At 37.6% G+C, this 16,545-nt stretch overlaps 1 protein-coding gene and 1 pseudogene across 1 annotated transcript; one reads left to right on the forward strand and one right to left on the reverse strand.

The window, feature by feature from the left end:
- The window catches only part of LOC113051434 (centrosomal protein of 89 kDa-like), a 92,854-nt pseudogene that overhangs the window by 65,168 nt on the left and 11,141 nt on the right, over window positions 1–16,545 (forward strand).
- On the reverse strand, window positions 1,521–14,441 carry LOC113051439 (E3 ubiquitin-protein ligase RNF182-like). Its single transcript, XM_026215192.1, has 2 exons — window positions 14,288–14,441; window positions 1,521–2,886 (listed from the first exon to the last, which is right to left on the reverse strand). Exon 2 carries the CDS (start codon window positions 2,873–2,875, stop codon window positions 2,099–2,101), a length of 777 nt encoding a protein of 258 aa, XP_026070977.1. The 5' UTR covers window positions 2,876–2,886; window positions 14,288–14,441; the 3' UTR covers window positions 1,521–2,098.

The following is a 16,545-nucleotide window of genomic DNA, read 5'->3' on the forward strand; positions in this document are numbered from 1 at the left end:
CTAGATGTTAGGGCTGTGCAAAAAAACAAATGCGGTTTTCATGCGCATCTCTGTGACTATAAATACATCTCCTGCACATGCTCCTGCCCACTTGCTTCTCAAAACTCACAACTCGTTACATATTTCTGAAGGAGGGACTTTATAGAACAGCAGTATACAGATAGGTGAATTGTGTGAAAAATACTGTGTTTTTTTACACGCGAAACATGAACACATGTTATATTGCACACTTTAAACACAATCAAAGCTTCAAAAAAGCGTGTAAAACGGGACCTTTAATACGCTGTAATTGTTGTGCTATGACATCACGCTCTGCAGCGTCTTTTTAAACAATTAAATTCAACATGTAACAAAAATTTATGTAATCAAAAAAGTATAAAATCTACTCCACTTTCCTGCATCGCTGCAGTTTAAAATGTATGTTCTTTTGATTTAGCTATGAGGTCATACTGTGACGTATTAATCTGCTTTTGGTCATATGGTGTCATGTGATGAGAATTCGCAGGTCAGAGTCCACCAATCATGAACTGTGGAATGCAGCGAAATATAACTCTGACGCATTTGCATGTGTATGAATGGAAGTCAATGGAACGAAAAGTGCTGTGTTACCGCCCCTTTTGCTGCCCTTCCCTGATTTTTGAATTTCGTTTAGATATTAAGGTGTGCTGTGAAATGCATTCTCATGACTGAGTCCAATTAAATAGTTGTTAAACCAACCATAGTTCATGTAGATTTTCTTATTGTTTTCAATGCATTGCATAAGCATGTATTAACACTGATATTATTCATTGCCAACAGAAAGCTTGGAAACCATTTCAGTTTTGATTAAACACACACCCAAGGTGCTGACTAAGCTGCGTGTGTCTGCCAGAATTCAAACTCTGTCTTGCTCAAGTTCAGTATCATGAATGGCTCTCAATGGATCTCAAGGTGAAGGCCCCCAGAACCAGCAGTGAAAAGAAACACTGGGTTTGAATGAAGGATTACAGAGCCGCTGTGCTTGTCCATGTTAATTTAAAGATATATTTTAGATAAAGGTTAAGGTTTAGGTTAAGACTCAGAGCAAAGGTTATATCAAAACAACTTTGGATAAGCAAAAAGAGCCAAATTTCAGGAAAAAATGACTACATCACCTCAACTGTAGCAGTGAGATTCACAGTCATGCAGAGAAATGGCATTCACTTCAAATGTTCCTAGCTGTAGGCCAGGTGTCATTGATCTTCCACAAATCTTGTGCAATAGAACATGTTTTTTTCCCCTCTCCTTGCCTGCACTCTAGCACATGCAGTGTTATACGGACTGTTTGTACTCTTATTGAATTCCAGGAACGTTTTCATCGTTAAGCTCAGCCTGGAAGTATACAACACCATTTCAATTTGTGTCACTACATGAGATCTCAAAAGGGCATTTTCACATTCTGATGTCAGTGAGAGAGCGAGAGAGAGAGAGAGAAACTCCATTGTGGTGTGACATTGGTTACAGTTATTAATTCCACAGGCCTAGCGGGTATTTTAAAACATCGACAGAACAACAACGTGGGTCAAATCTCTTTATTTAAAGGCCCCTTCTAACCTCAGTGGTTACCCACCTCTTCACATTGCAATATCTACAGTAGTCTGTCTTTAACCAGACAGACTAGTCCAGTCTCAACCTGTAACAGTGCTGCTCATGGAGCCTTTTCATTGAGAACCAGGGTACACAGTTTCTTTCCCAGGGATGAAAATCAACCACGATAAAACGTTATTCTATATGGCACATCCGCTCTGCCTGACTTTGATAAACACCCACTTGTGCATCATCATCTGCTCTGCACGGAGAACGTTTCAAAAGTTCATCTTTTTTCCTTCAGAATGAGCTTGATGGGTGTGTGCAGAAACTGTATTAAGCCAATCAGTTTTCCTCCAGACTGACCTTCCTCTTTAATGCTTGACTCATACTCTTATCGCAGCTGCTTGTACACATCCCTTCATAGCAAAATGGTACAAATTGCATTTGATTTGCAGCGAGGATATTCAGATGCCTAGAGCTTATTTTTTATCTCCTCTCTGTATAGTGAGATGATGTAGCCTATGATTTTCTCTGGCCTGTTTTGTACCAGTCAACCCCTGTTGGAGCAGTCGCACATGCCCTGGCACAGACACTGGCAGAAACCGTAGACAAGACAGACTGTCAGACTGGATGGCACTAGACTCACGCACACAATCCCCAGGGTCACTCTCTGGATCACCAGCAAGTAGATGCCAAGTGGCAGCGAACCAAAATAGAAAAAGCCCAGCAGCCACACCAAGACTCGCGGCACGTGATTGCAGAACTTGGACAGAGTGTCTTGGTTCATGGCACCGCTGTTGGATGCTACAGAGACTGAATCCACACTGTGGTCGCCGTAGTAATCCGAGCTGGCATTTTGACTGGGCGAGCGCTGCTGGTCCCGTTGCACCTCCATGATGGTGATGACCAGGCAGTTGGAGGAGTCGTGGGATGGGCTGTCGTTGGAGGACAGGCTCTTGGGCGTCAATACAACCTCCTTACTGTGGTCTGAGCTCCAGGACTTGTCCTGCACAGCCAGACGAGACATGATTATTGAGTCATCTGGCAACCCAGCCACTTCGTACTCACTGATCTGCGTCTCGTGTCGGCAGAAAGGGCAGCTGATGGAGGTGGAGCCATCTCCCATGTCCAGGATCTTATGGAGGCATCTGGCGCACACGCGATGCAAGCAGTCCAGAATCTTGGGCTTGCGGCTGTGTGCATTGAAGCGCTGGTAGCAGATTTTGCACTCCAACTCATCATTGCTGGTACTGTTGAGGCTGGTGTTAGTATTAGCACTGGCATTACCAGAGCTCTCCTCCGGTCCAGCCTGAGCACAGCTCATCATGGCCTCATGCTCTGGGGTAACGAGAAAAGGATGTTAGCACAGAATATGACAACATGCACCGTTACAGAGATACAGTATAAGATTAGAGTGTTTATCATTTATTTAATGGTTTTGCTCTTGTTTATCTTTTCATCTGAACATCAACATTTGTGAGATTTATTTATTTAATATATCTGAATAATTTTAAGGTTAATTGTTTGTCATTGGACAAACATTTATTTAATTCATAAATGTATTATTGTGGACACATGAATATGTTTAGATTTGTACTATATCAAATATTGTTAATGAACTTTGGGGTAATAAACAGTTTGGTCAAAATGTTTCTAGTCGGAACAAATGTTGTTGCTAGTGTTTTCTAATGTAATTATCTAATGTAATAATATAAAAAAAAATTATAGAATATTTAATTTTGACTTCGGTCAATATTCTCTTTATTATCAATACATGAAGGTTAGATCTTGATTATTTTTATTGGTAAAAATTAATTTCTAAAGTTCCAGAAGCATTTTGTCCACCATTTTATATAAACTTAAATAAGCTGTCATCTAGTATGAATGACATTATGACAACACTAAACAAACCTGTAGGTTTAGTCACTGTAGGTGATTTCATACATGAAGAGGTTTCTACAGTGTGTCATGCCATTATGCGTTAGTGCAATGTTAGTGTGGCTGTAATATACTAACACCTATGCTATTAAGTCTTCATAGGAAGCTTCCTACTCTGCCACATGGGTGTTTTCAGTGTCTCATTCAGTCTGCAGCTCTCCAAAGGCCTAATTAAGCTGCTTTTTTAATCGCTGTTTGTGAAATTAATTATGGAAAGAAACATGGGATCGACGTGACGATTTTGCTTCATTGTCTTAGGGTGCCAATTGTTTTGTTTCCCTGATGTCACCCAGCCGTATTTATACTGAAGCAACAGACACCAATTGTTAGAGGAATGAAATAGTGGCCCTTTGGGCAAAGAGCATGCTCCTCCAGCATACAAACCTCTCTCTGTTATTAATGACAACAATGCCCATGCATTGAAAGCTTTTATTTCCTTTTTTACATCTGTTCTTATTTCCTTCTTCCCTTTTTCCTGGCAGTAATGTCATACAGTGTTTTAACATGCTTTCCATGACTTTCTTCTTCAGACGAATACAATTAGAGTTATATTTAAAATGTCCTAGCTTTTCCAAGCTTTAGAATGGCAATGAATGTGGGTTCAATAGTCCAGTAGAAGTCCAATAAACTGTGTCCATCCATACATCAAAAAAAAAATTGCTCCACATTTTTGTAAGAAAGATATCCTTGATTAAAAATGTATAAACTGTAATCTCTAGCTTCCGCTTACTGACGTATGCGCATGCTCATAAGAGAGTGGAGTTCCAGTGGATGACATAAGATGTATGTATAGAGGAAGCTCCAATGAGAGGTGACGAACACGGAAGTGGAGAGGAGAGAGCAAAACAAAACGCTGTTCACAAATTAGAAGTACAAAATGAGATTTGTAAAGAAAAAAGACCGATATAAGTCAAGAGGAGACTAGTTTTTCTTTGATTAACAACTGGTTTTCGAACCAGTCATGTGACTGAAAACTATTAATTGGACTATTAAATCCCATCCCTCATTCACTTCCATTCTAAAGCTTGGAAAGGTCAGGACATTATTTATATATCTCTGATTGTATTCATCTGAAAGAAGAAAGTCATATACAGTACACCTCGGATGGATTGAGGGTGAGCAAATCATGTGGTAATTTTCATTTTTGCCAATTTTCATATCCCTTTAACAGTGGATTTTGTTTATGATTTAGTACATTGTTCTTTCAGCTTAATAGAAACATTAACCCTACAGGACATTTCTGGGCTGCTCTGATTTCATGTTCTCTTGTAATTATGTGTGAGACTGCTGTGAGCCTGACTGCAGGTTTCCTGTTCTCCTAAACTAACAGTAGTTAGTTATCAAGAACATATAGCAGTCCAGACTGCAGTCCACTGGATATTAAAGCTTGTACTCACATAATGAAGTAAACACTAGCATTCCGGTTTTATCAGCACACTGTTTAATTCTTGTATTGCTGTTTGCTTAAGCTGGTTGAGTGATGTCACATTAACAACCAACCCATTGCAACCTACAGTACACTACAGTTCAAATGCTGGGGGTCAATTTATGACCAAGCAGTTGGAGGAGTCATGCACATTTATTTTATCAAGTATAAAGGTAAAAACTGCTATATTGTGATATGTTGATATAAATAAAAATAACTGTTTTCTATTTTAATATATTTTAAAGTTAAATGTATTGCTGTGTTGCAAAGCTGAATTTTCAGTTATTGTTAGCAATACTGAAAGTTGTGCTGCTTAATTATTATTATTATTATTGGCTAAATGGCAGCCCTACTTTCATGTTTCAACCAGCTGGACAGTCTAAACGTTTCCTTCTCACCAAATGCTGCTGTCATGTGTCCTGGTCAATTTTTAGGTTAACTATCCCTTTAAGATAAAATAAAGCATTACAATTGTGCTTTGATTAGAATATGTATAGAGTGTTTTTCTATTTAAGTTAAAATAAAACACTAATCACTCATGTAGCATCAGTCACGTAGCATCTCTAGTAATCATACTCCAGAACATCTGCAGTGTGTGAATTAAAGCTCCTTATTGGAAAGATGTCAGCAAGAGCCCTTTACGTCACATACAGCAACACACACAGTTCATTAAGTGCAATCACTTAGACTTCTTAAATTGAGTCGCCTCATGCATCTCGCTCTCCAGAGACCTGAGAATCTAAAATCAATGCAGTTATTTAGACCATCTTGTATATGTAAGATACAAGGTGTGAGAGTGAGGGAGAAAAGACAGACTATGAGTACTTATCTGTTTTAACAATAAATGCAATGCTATTTTAAGCTCTATTCAATGATTTATTGATGATGATTATGAATACCTTATGAATAGTGAACTATATAGGGAAGTTCACTGGATGCTGGGATCTGCTCTTAAGGGACATGCGGATTTGTTATATTTCATTACTCAGGGCTGTGGTTTGAAATCCTACCTGACCAATCCTTTACTCCTAAGCCAGACTCACACAAATTTTCATTCTGTGAGTAAATGATTAAAGCTGAAGCTCTGGCAGTGAGTGGGTTAACCCAAAGAGGGTATTGGTTCTGCAGTGCTCCAAACTGCGACTAAAACGGTCGCATTTGCAATTAAAAAAATATCTTTTATGAGTGAAGTATTTGCTGAGGTTGCCACTGGCGACTAAACCTATGTATTTAACATGATATAATATTTTTGCGATCACATTTTTTATGTTCATGTATTAAACTGAGATGATGCGCATCAAAGTTTTAGTTGAAAAAAGAGTTTCAAACCGTCCTCATCTCTGCCACACAGCAGCGCTGACCTGATAAAGATCGAAATGACGGAAGACGTAAAAAGTGAAAGCGAGGAAACGCAGCATCTATTTCATGAACAACTTAAACTACAACTGGTAAAGATATCAGCTGATATCAGCTGTATGGATATTGGCAATATCGTTAAGAATTCTCATTTATAATCACTAATATGGCTTCTTCTTAACATGATCTTAGGTCTATGTTGTGTTCTGTTATTGTGTGAACTTCATATTATTTGTAGTGCAATTGCCATCCAGTAATCGCAAAATGCTTTGTGCTTTGTTACTTTTTAATAAACAAAGTATCAGCTTTAAAATTATTAAAAATCCAATTGAAATGCAAACAATAAATACAGTTGTTTTGTTTTTTTAGCGCAATCACTTTATTAAATTATTTAATCTTTCTCATTACTACTATAGTACAACAATGAACATAAATTAACATCAAAAGGTAGGTGAAAAGGTAGGTTATTTTATAAGAAAGCCAACAGTACAACCAACTGAAATGTTTAATGTAAAAGCTCATTCAGTGTTTCAAACTGTATAAAACGTGTAAAGCTTGTAAACATTGCAATGTTATATACATTGACCTCAGAATAACATCCGGTGCCCATAAGCTCACCAGTCAGCTAGAAAAATAACTATAAAGAGAAGAATTTTGCTATATTTATGCCCTATTGCATTTGAATATTTTTACTTAACCTGTTGTCTATGACTCCACTCCTCCTATAAAATTGCATATTACTAATTAAGCCAACAAAGAACCTTTTGTGAAATGTAAAGGTTCTTCAGATGTTAAAGGTTCTTTATCAAACCATTTAGACAAAAAAGGTTCTTCTATGGCAGAGTGTATGACAACATTTACAGGATGCATTGAGAAGGAGCCCAACTCAGTGGCCAAGTGATGCTTATGGTCCATGATATTGGTACATTATGATATTGGACCTGGTTCCCAGGTCATCAGCAAGAAGGATTAAAATGGTGATAAATTAAAGAAAAGATAACCTAAACACATGGCTGTATGATTGTGATGTAAAAAAATGTAATGTAAAACAATTTTTAAAAATAAAAAACAATAATAAAATAAATAAAACATGTTTATTCTGTGGCACTTAAAAAATTATTTGGCCCCTACGTTTTTTTTTTTTTTCCTTATGAGCCAATAGCTCCTTACTCAATTTTTTGTCTGGAACCCCGCTCTGTCTAGCCCAAAACCAAATAAATCCACATTTCCAGCCAAGTTCATGTTCTCAATAAACCAGACTGAGCTCATCATCTCGTAAACTGTGACATTCAATATGATAATTCTTTCTCTAATAATATAATGCTGCATCCTTGTGTATTGAATGTGACCATTTACCTCATTAGGTTGGACAGCAAATCTTATAAACTGGCAGTAATGTCTATGTAACATCTTTAATTCTTGTACTTTCAGGATAGGGATTCAGAGCACAGGAAATAACAGTCTGCTGCATTTCAATCGCATTCAGTGCTTTTCATAGTCTTTAATGATCTATGATAGTGATTACTGAGATTAAAAATCATTGGTAAACTTGTGATCACAAGTTGACATGTTCTCTTCTCATAATCGTGTTATTTCACAGATGTTTTATCTGGGTATCAGGCTCAAGTTGAGAATGCACACTCTTGTGCTGTATTTTCAGCTTGAGCACAGCAGTGAGAAAGTGTTTCTCACTTGCTCTGCTCCAATTTAGCTACTTACTGTCTTCTTAAAGAGCATGAGACTGAATTCATCTTGCAGCTAGGTCTGCACAGTTATAGAGAATCTGAAATTCTTTGTATTGCAATAGTATGTTTGACTCTGTGGAGAGATTATACGGGAATGAAAGGATGGAGACGAAAATAGAGTAAACTGAGCTTTTCAAAAGACACTGGAAGTGTATTTTGTTTGGCCCTTTTCAAAAGCAGATTGCAGGTCTGAGCTGCTAATCTAGTCTTCCATTTAAAATAATTGGTTTCTCACAGAATCTCAGGCCATTTGTTTAGGACACATAACATTATTTCTGTACTCTGAGAAGAAGAGATTGAAATGCATTTGCCACCACTGTGACAGAATCTTAAAATGCACACTGGTAAACATTTGTTCAGCTTCTGTCAAGAGGTTAAATGTTTCTTTTTGTGCCTGTGGATGAATGCATGTTATGTGAATTGCATATACTTTATATGTGTGTATGCATTCCTTTATGTGTGACTGTGTCGGAATTTTTGAGAAATATTAATTAATTAATTCATAGTTAATTAATTAATTCATCATATGCCATCATTGTGCTGCCATACTTGTTTAATTTAATGTATCTTGTCAGTAAGTTTTTGATAGACTCACAGATAAGGTTGATTCTTTTTAGCGAATCAAAATCATAAAGTGCAACCAGTGTAGTTCAGTTTCCAAATGAATTACTTGAATTGGTTCTTTTTAGTGATTCAAACCAAAGACTATAGAAAACCCAAGACGTGTCACTCGTATAGTTTTGAATGGGGGAAAAACCAACGCTCAATATGGCCACTCTACCAAAGGAAGCTCCGCCTTCTGAGTAAAAGAGGCAATCGCTAATTGGTAAAATCATTGCATCCATGTAGCTGAAGTTAGAAGTCCTGATTGTTATAAAGAAAGTAGGGATGCACCGGTTGACCGGCCATAAATCGGTTTTTGGTCTTTCTTTAGGCAGATTTTTCCGGAAGTGCGGCCACGTGCACAGACTACATTGAAATCGTTCGCTATGTCATATGTGTGGAAGTATTTCGAAATCTGTAAGCAGGACACGGGCAGCCGATCAGCACTGGAAACGCAGAGCTACATGTCTGAGGCACAGATAGCAGCAGGAAGCGATCAGCTTTTGGTGTACTGGCGCACAAATAAGAATCCCTTTTCTGCGAGCACTGAAGCTGCGCGAGCTTACTGTTACCGGTCCGCGCCCTGAACACGAGTAGACCGTGAAGAGAGGTTCAGATCAACTTCTCAGGCCGGTGACACACTGGCTGCATGGCGTGAGCGCCGCGTGTCTGAAGCGTCCCAGAAGCGTCCCAGAAGCGTGGTGGATTCTGTGTCTTTACACACCAGAAGCGTGCCTGACGCGGCGCTGGCGCGCTGCTGCTGTAGAGGGAGGCCGTTGACAGACCAGGCTCTTGTCTTCATGACAACAATATCACATTTTTTTTACACACCTACACCTACGCCTACTGATAAAGGACACCGTCAAAAGTATTGACGGCGAAATAGATTGTTTGACAGGTGCAATATTTGAAAATCGATAATTATTTATTTATTTTTTAAATTACATTTATATCTGAATTTATGTCAACCTATAGACTTTCACATATCAAAATAACATGAATTCATATGTATCTGTGTACAAAATGACATAAACACATTTTCCTATTATATTTTGCCTGGAAACGCTTCCAACACGCGCGTGTCGCGGTAAAAATAGGCGTCGGTTCTATTTCTAGCATGCACGCGTTTTCCTGAGACGCGCGTCTCACGCAGGTGGTCTGTATGCTCTAACCTGTTAACATGGGAGCCGAATTAAAAACTGACACGCCACGCAGCTGAGACGCTTGCGCCACGCATCCAGTGTGTCGCCGGCCTCACGTGTTGGATGAGAAACGAAACGGACTAAACTGTGACGAAACTTTTTTTTTTTTTTTTGTGAAGTTGAACTTGCATACACGTTCGAAAAGCCAGAAGTAAACGACAGTTGGTTATTTTTATTTTACCTTAAAATTACATCGATTTAATTTGATTTAAAAATCACCTGCTGTAGCACACAGAAAAAGTGTTTTATTCATCCAATTAAAAAAAATGTAGGGTAATGATTCACATCTATATTTTTTTACTTGAGAGAATAGTTATTTACTTTTCATTGGCTCAAGTGAAAAAAATATAGATGTGAATCATTACCCTATTTTTTTTTTTTTTTATTGGATGAATGAAAACACTTTGCATCTTTGTTTTATTCACACCAACATTATTTGATTTTAACATTTTGGAATAATCTATTTATATAGCATACTTTTATTTAGTCTGTAAATAAAGACACTGGTAAAGACCTTTTTGTTTAATTTAAAACCAAATTACTAAAATACTGAATGCTGATCAAGAAACATCTTATTGAATGTGTGTTGTTTGGATTGTAGAACTATGCAGCTATTGCCTTTAATTTCACGTTACAGTTAATCTTTAAATTTAAGGCCAGTTCTCCGTAGTTTTAACCCAATTCAAAAACAAAAGCTAAATGCTGATGTATGTAATGTAGCTGTTAATTTCAGATGGTTGCAGTTATTGTTTTCAATAGCTAAAAGCCAGTTTGGCCTATTAAATACCAAATAAACATCTTGTTTATGCACACTTTCCTTCTTTCTTGTTTGTTGCTTAAAGAAAAAAAAAAAAAACAGAAATCGGAATCGGCCAGTTTGTTGGTAAAAAATCGGTATCGGAATCGGCCATGAAAAATCATGATCGGTGCATCCCTAAAAGAAAGCCAGTGTTATGAGATGCACGCTTAGGATTGCTCATGCACAGTGGCTGGTTTAACCTGAAAAATATACCTGGTGGTTCATAAAACACCAAGAATCTTTTAATGAACTGCTCATTTTTTTTTTCTAACTTAAGAATAAAGTTTAGAATATGGTGTGTTCTCAAAAACATTTCTTAAGAATGTTATCCTTTAAGATTTACAATTGTTCTAAAGACGATTTTTTTTAGAATAATTTTAATTCAATTTAAATGTTTATTGTAAATAACCACTTAAAGTGATAACCACCACCTTGTCTTAAATTCTCGAATGTAAGCTTTTCCATGAATTTGAGTATTTAATATTTACATTGGACAATCACAATATTGCATGATGTGACTGAATTTGAAATTCACTAACAATTATACAAGAACTACTTTAAATTAGGACCTCATTCTTAATTTTATTTTCCTAAGTATCATTTTTAGAAGGACACAGATACTGGACACATTCACTCTAGAGAGAGCTAAGAAGACGGAGAGCAAACGATTGCAGCAGAACACTCTTTAGACAGGCTCTTTAAAATAACTAATTAAAAAACACAACACATTGGAAAATGTGACTCCAAGAGCTGAACTCTGAACCCAAGCCAGTCATGATGAAAATGGTGTGTCTGCGTATAATGATAATTACGGTAATCTGCAGGGGGTGCAAAATAATGGTCTTTGAGGTGTTTAAATGTCATTTTCTCCTTAAGAATAAAAAAGATTTTCTTAAATCTGACCCCTGGTTGAATTAGATTTGACAGGTTGAACTTCCCAAGGGACTTCCTACATTGTTTAGCCTCAGTCTGACCATTGTCTAAAAGAATCAGGCCATGAGTAGGACCTATTCATTTTGACAACACTACTTTTGGCATAAAATGTGTTAGGAGCTCTTAGGAAGATGTTTTGTATGGAACAGCTTCATTATGGACAGCAGAGTGCAAAAGGGAATACCAAACTCTCCAAAAACTGAAAATCTTAAAGGGGTCATATGATGCAATTTCAAGTTTTCCTTTCACTTTGGAGTGTTACAAGCTTTTGGTGCATAAAGAAGATCTGTAAAGTTGCAAAGACTAAAGTCTCAAATCCAAAGAGATATTCTTTATCAAAATTAAGACTCTGTCCCGCCCCACTAAAACGCCTCATTTAAACACACATGTCTACCTCACTATGTGGGAAGATTTCCAAAACACCCTCCAAATGTTCACGCAAACTGTGCTGTGTGTTTCATTGCGAAAGTGAAAATACTTTGTTTGGCCTTCTAAAAGAGCACGCTATCTGCTTTGCCATGCCTAGAGCTGATCTGTACTGGTCGCTGAGGAAATACATCAGCTTCACACTGTGGATCGCCAGATCGGCTTTTGCAGATTGTCCAGCCCGGGGTCGTCAAATGTGGTTGCTGCAAACCCCCGGCCGCTCCTTCTTTGAGGAGTAGCACTTGTTGTTTGTCATTTCTCATATCACAAATGCAGAGATGGTTTTAGGTTTATGTTTATGCAACGCAACGCGTAAAAAGACAGTATAAGTCATTATAATCAGTAGTTATTTTTCCTCTGGATGCAACAACTGCCTGGGCAACAAGCTTTGTAAAAATCGACGAGTTTCAGGGCATAGAGGAGAAACAATATTGTACAGCAGGGGTGCCCAACCCTGTTCCTGGCGATCGACTGTCCTGCAAAGTTTGGCTCCAACCCTAATCAAACACACCTGCCTTTAATTTTTAAGTGAGCCTGAAGACCTTAATTAGTTGCTTCAGGTGTTTTTGATTAGGATTAGAGCTAAACTTTACAGGACAGACGATCGCCAGGAGCAGGGTTGGGCACCCCTGTTGTACAGTATTTGGAAGATAATGTTTTTTTTTAACCTTAAACCACATAAACTCATTTCATTACACCAAATACACAGATTAATGTTCTTTTTAGCAACATCATATGACCCCTTTAAAATAGAAGTGAAATAAACTGCAAATGGATGGTTGTTGACAGACTTCACCTGAGAGTAAGAATTTCATGGGTAAATAAGAATAGCCACGTCTGTTATCACAAGCTGAAATTCAATACGTCAATATGATATAAATAAAATGATCACAAACTGAAATCACATTATCAGAACACCAATTGCAGTCCCCCAAATCTCACTGAAATCACTTCATATTGGCAAATTTGTTTGCAATATTAGTTCCAGTTCTCATTAAAGGTGCACCAAGCGAATTTGGCCAAACAATGTTGATATTTGAAAGCAAATATCATCAAATTGGGTCGCGGCTTGATGACCATGGGACCAAGGTCAAACCAGTTGACAACCAATGGCTTAGCAGACTCAGATACTCTTTGACATGATCAAGACAACTGTAAAGTCTCACTGCATCTCACAGAGGTTTTTGGAAGAAGAGAGAGGGAACAGATAAACAAAGAGCGACTGAATTTCTGTAACTGCATGCTAACACACACATGAACTGAAGGAGCTATTGACTGAGACATGTTTGTGTGGAGTGTTATTGATCGATGTGTGAGGGGTGGCTTGGACCTATGTGTTCTTAAATCTCACAGAGTACAGTCAAACCTTTTTCTCTTCCAAACACACACACACACACAGACAATCACTCTCTCTCCACACATGCTCATTCTCTGCTTGAACCAGATATGATAACACAGTCAAGGGGACCATTAAAGACATTACCATTGCTAATCAGTGCTCTAAATGCATGTGTATGTTACCAAGTTACCAAGTTTACATGCATGTGGACATTTTCTTCCCCATTATTAATAGATTATCAATTGTTCCTTTGTTATTCATCTGTCACTCTATTTAATTTCCATTTATTAACCCTTCTATCCATTTTCTTTCTTCTCCTGGTTTTTCCAGATTTTTTTCTCAGAGATCCATCCATCAGAGATCCATCTCATATCCTCCCCTGCGTCATATATTTACGATGAGGCATTTATAGACTGAACATATCTGACTACTCACGTATACTAGTGTGGCTGTAATTGTCTTATTGTCCTCTGCTATATGAAGATGAGTTACATCAACAGGCTGTCTCTCCCTGGAAACTACATGAGCTGTGCAAATGTGAATGTTTGTTTATCTAAATAGCTCACTCTTGTTTTTGCAGCAGACAGGCCAACATCTGTTCCTCTCAATAATGCATCTGCCCTGAGTCTGCGGTTCAACATATTCCTGCAGATCTCTGCTTCATTCATATACATGCAACTGCATTTCCTTTATCCTGTTTTATTCTTAATCGTGTTTGTGTGAACAGATACCTTTTTCATCCACAAGGTAACCAGCAGGGTTAAAATATTCCCTGAGAAAGGTTGTATGATGTGAAGTATTACACTGTAAATTCACACCTTCTTCACTGCTTTAGTATCCTTCTTTTTCTTCTGCGCTCTTCTCTTTATAGGTAATAATAGTTTCAGTCACTTTTCCTGCATTGGTTAGACTTGGTCTAATCCAGACAGATGAACATGACTCCACACATAATAGGTCTCTTTCTAGTCTTACCGTGCTGTGTAGTCTCCTTCTCTGGCTCCTCCAGGGTTGTTTGAGTTATTTTGCTTTCTTTTGATTCTTTTTTAATTTAAGTTGTACTCCACCGTTCTTCAGTGCTATCCAGTGCAGCTGTTCTCATATCTCTCTCACGGCTGCTCTAGGTGTATAAGCAGCAGACGTCAGCGAGTGTGTGCACTCTGGGTCGGCATCTGCGCGAACAGGAGGAGGACTTTGCAGGGAAAGCGGAGAATTATCAACGAGAGATCCGGCACCTGCAGAGCCAACTCAGAGACAGACAGGAACAACTGCACAGAGCTCTGCAGCAGAAGAGGTGATCCTCTCTCTCTCTCTCGCTCTCTCTCTCTCTCACACACACACACACGCTCTCGTTCCCCCTCTTGCTTTGTGTGAATAGAGGAATACAGCAGAAGAGGTGAGAGCAGTAGTGGAGCATCTGTCATAGAGGCACAGACCAATAACAGACAGGGGAGAAAGAGGGGGGGGGGGGGCTCTAGACAAGCTGGCACAGCTGCAGACTCATCTGTCTAAATGTTCCATGTACTCTCATGAATGTGAGCTCTCATAATTACATTCACTTTTCTTTCATTTGCTACTGTCTCTGTCTTATGGCCCTGTGTACCTGTTCATAATTGCAGCTTATTTTTTTATTTGTTGATTTTTTTTTGGTCTTAAATCATTAAAAAAAAAAAAAAAAATATATATATATATATATATATATATATATATATATATATATATATATATATTCAGAAGCTTGAAATCTGTGCTGTAGTCTCTCATCCCTAAGCATTGTCATTTTTAACATTATTATTGTTAACACTTTAAAGCAAGGTTCAATTTATCAACGTTAGTTAATACATTATGTATCAGGAATTATGCTTGCAATATATGTGTATATATGTATTTGTACATAGACTTTTTAAATTCCATGTTTTAATTAACATTAAAGTTAATTTAGTGAAATCTAAATTAAAGTTTTTTTGGGTGTTAGTATCATTATGTTAGTCGTAAAGTTATCTATATGGCAGTGTGCTCCAAAACAGTGACAGAATTCGCATTTAGAAGATAATTCAAAGTTTGCATTCAAAGTTTGCAGTTCGTCACTTCCGCCAATACTGCTCAACGTTTTTTTTTGACATCACATCGTACAACTACACACTACATTTTTGTTTTACTAAGAGTTTCATATTGAATCTAGGGTGTAATCTATTAGACTGTGGCTGTCAAATGTGGCTTTACCGAGCTCAACGGCTCTGACCCTAGCAGATATAAACCAACTGCTATTGGCTATTTTAAAAAGGGGGCGGGGCTGCTCTATATGCCCCACACTCTCTTCCTGTTGAAATTACGTTGAAATTAGTTGAAATTACGTTACCACATAGAATAATGCTGCATGTTTCAAGGCACTTCAGGGGTCCTTTAATATATTATGAACAAACATAATTAACAATAGTATATATTTATTAAATTACAGTATCCTAGATTTCATAAATGATGTGTCATTGTTAGTTTAAAATTAAGTTATTATTCTTATTATTAGAATTATTATTTATAATTTTATCAAATAATGTTACTCAAATGTTTTGTTAAAACTGCAAAAATGGGTTTATTGTGTTTATCTATCTGGAAGAGCAGAGACATTTACTTTTGCTGTCTAAATAGCACAAAAGTGTTTCTGTATTTGAGTGCAGATGCCACGGAAAAACTAGTAAAAAGGAAAGATGGATTTTACATTTCCCTACCCTTTCTTGAAAAATGTCCTTTCCACTTTTTAAAATTAGTACTACTTCTTCAAGCCCAAAGTAGAGCTAACAGACATTATGTTACAACTCACAGAGCAGCCTTTTCAAGGTTGTTATAGTGTTATGGCTATGAGCTGTTATTTATTATTTGTTTAGAAGTCATTCATGTCCCACAAGTAATAGTTATATAAATAGTTATATATGGGGGGGGGGTGTAAAACCCTAATAATAAATGTAAAAATATTGAATGTTAATACTGTATGTGCAACCGCAAGTGCATACAGCACTCACACTCAATAGTCGGTACTAGACAGGACAGAGATAAGTCAGACAGTCAAGGCAGCAGAGTGTCCAGCTAAAGACAGACACACACTGATGGACTCAGATCTACTCTGCTGTCTGAACTGCTCATTTCATTCTCACAAACTATGACACACACTATTCTTGTTCAGAATTTGAGCCATGTCCTACTCAGCTCCACTTCTTGCAGTACACTTGCTCACCCAG

Source organism: Carassius auratus, chromosome 32 (genome assembly GCF_003368295.1).
Source record: "Carassius auratus strain Wakin chromosome 32, ASM336829v1, whole genome shotgun sequence".
NCBI classification, from domain to species: domain Eukaryota; kingdom Metazoa; phylum Chordata; class Actinopteri; order Cypriniformes; family Cyprinidae; genus Carassius; species Carassius auratus.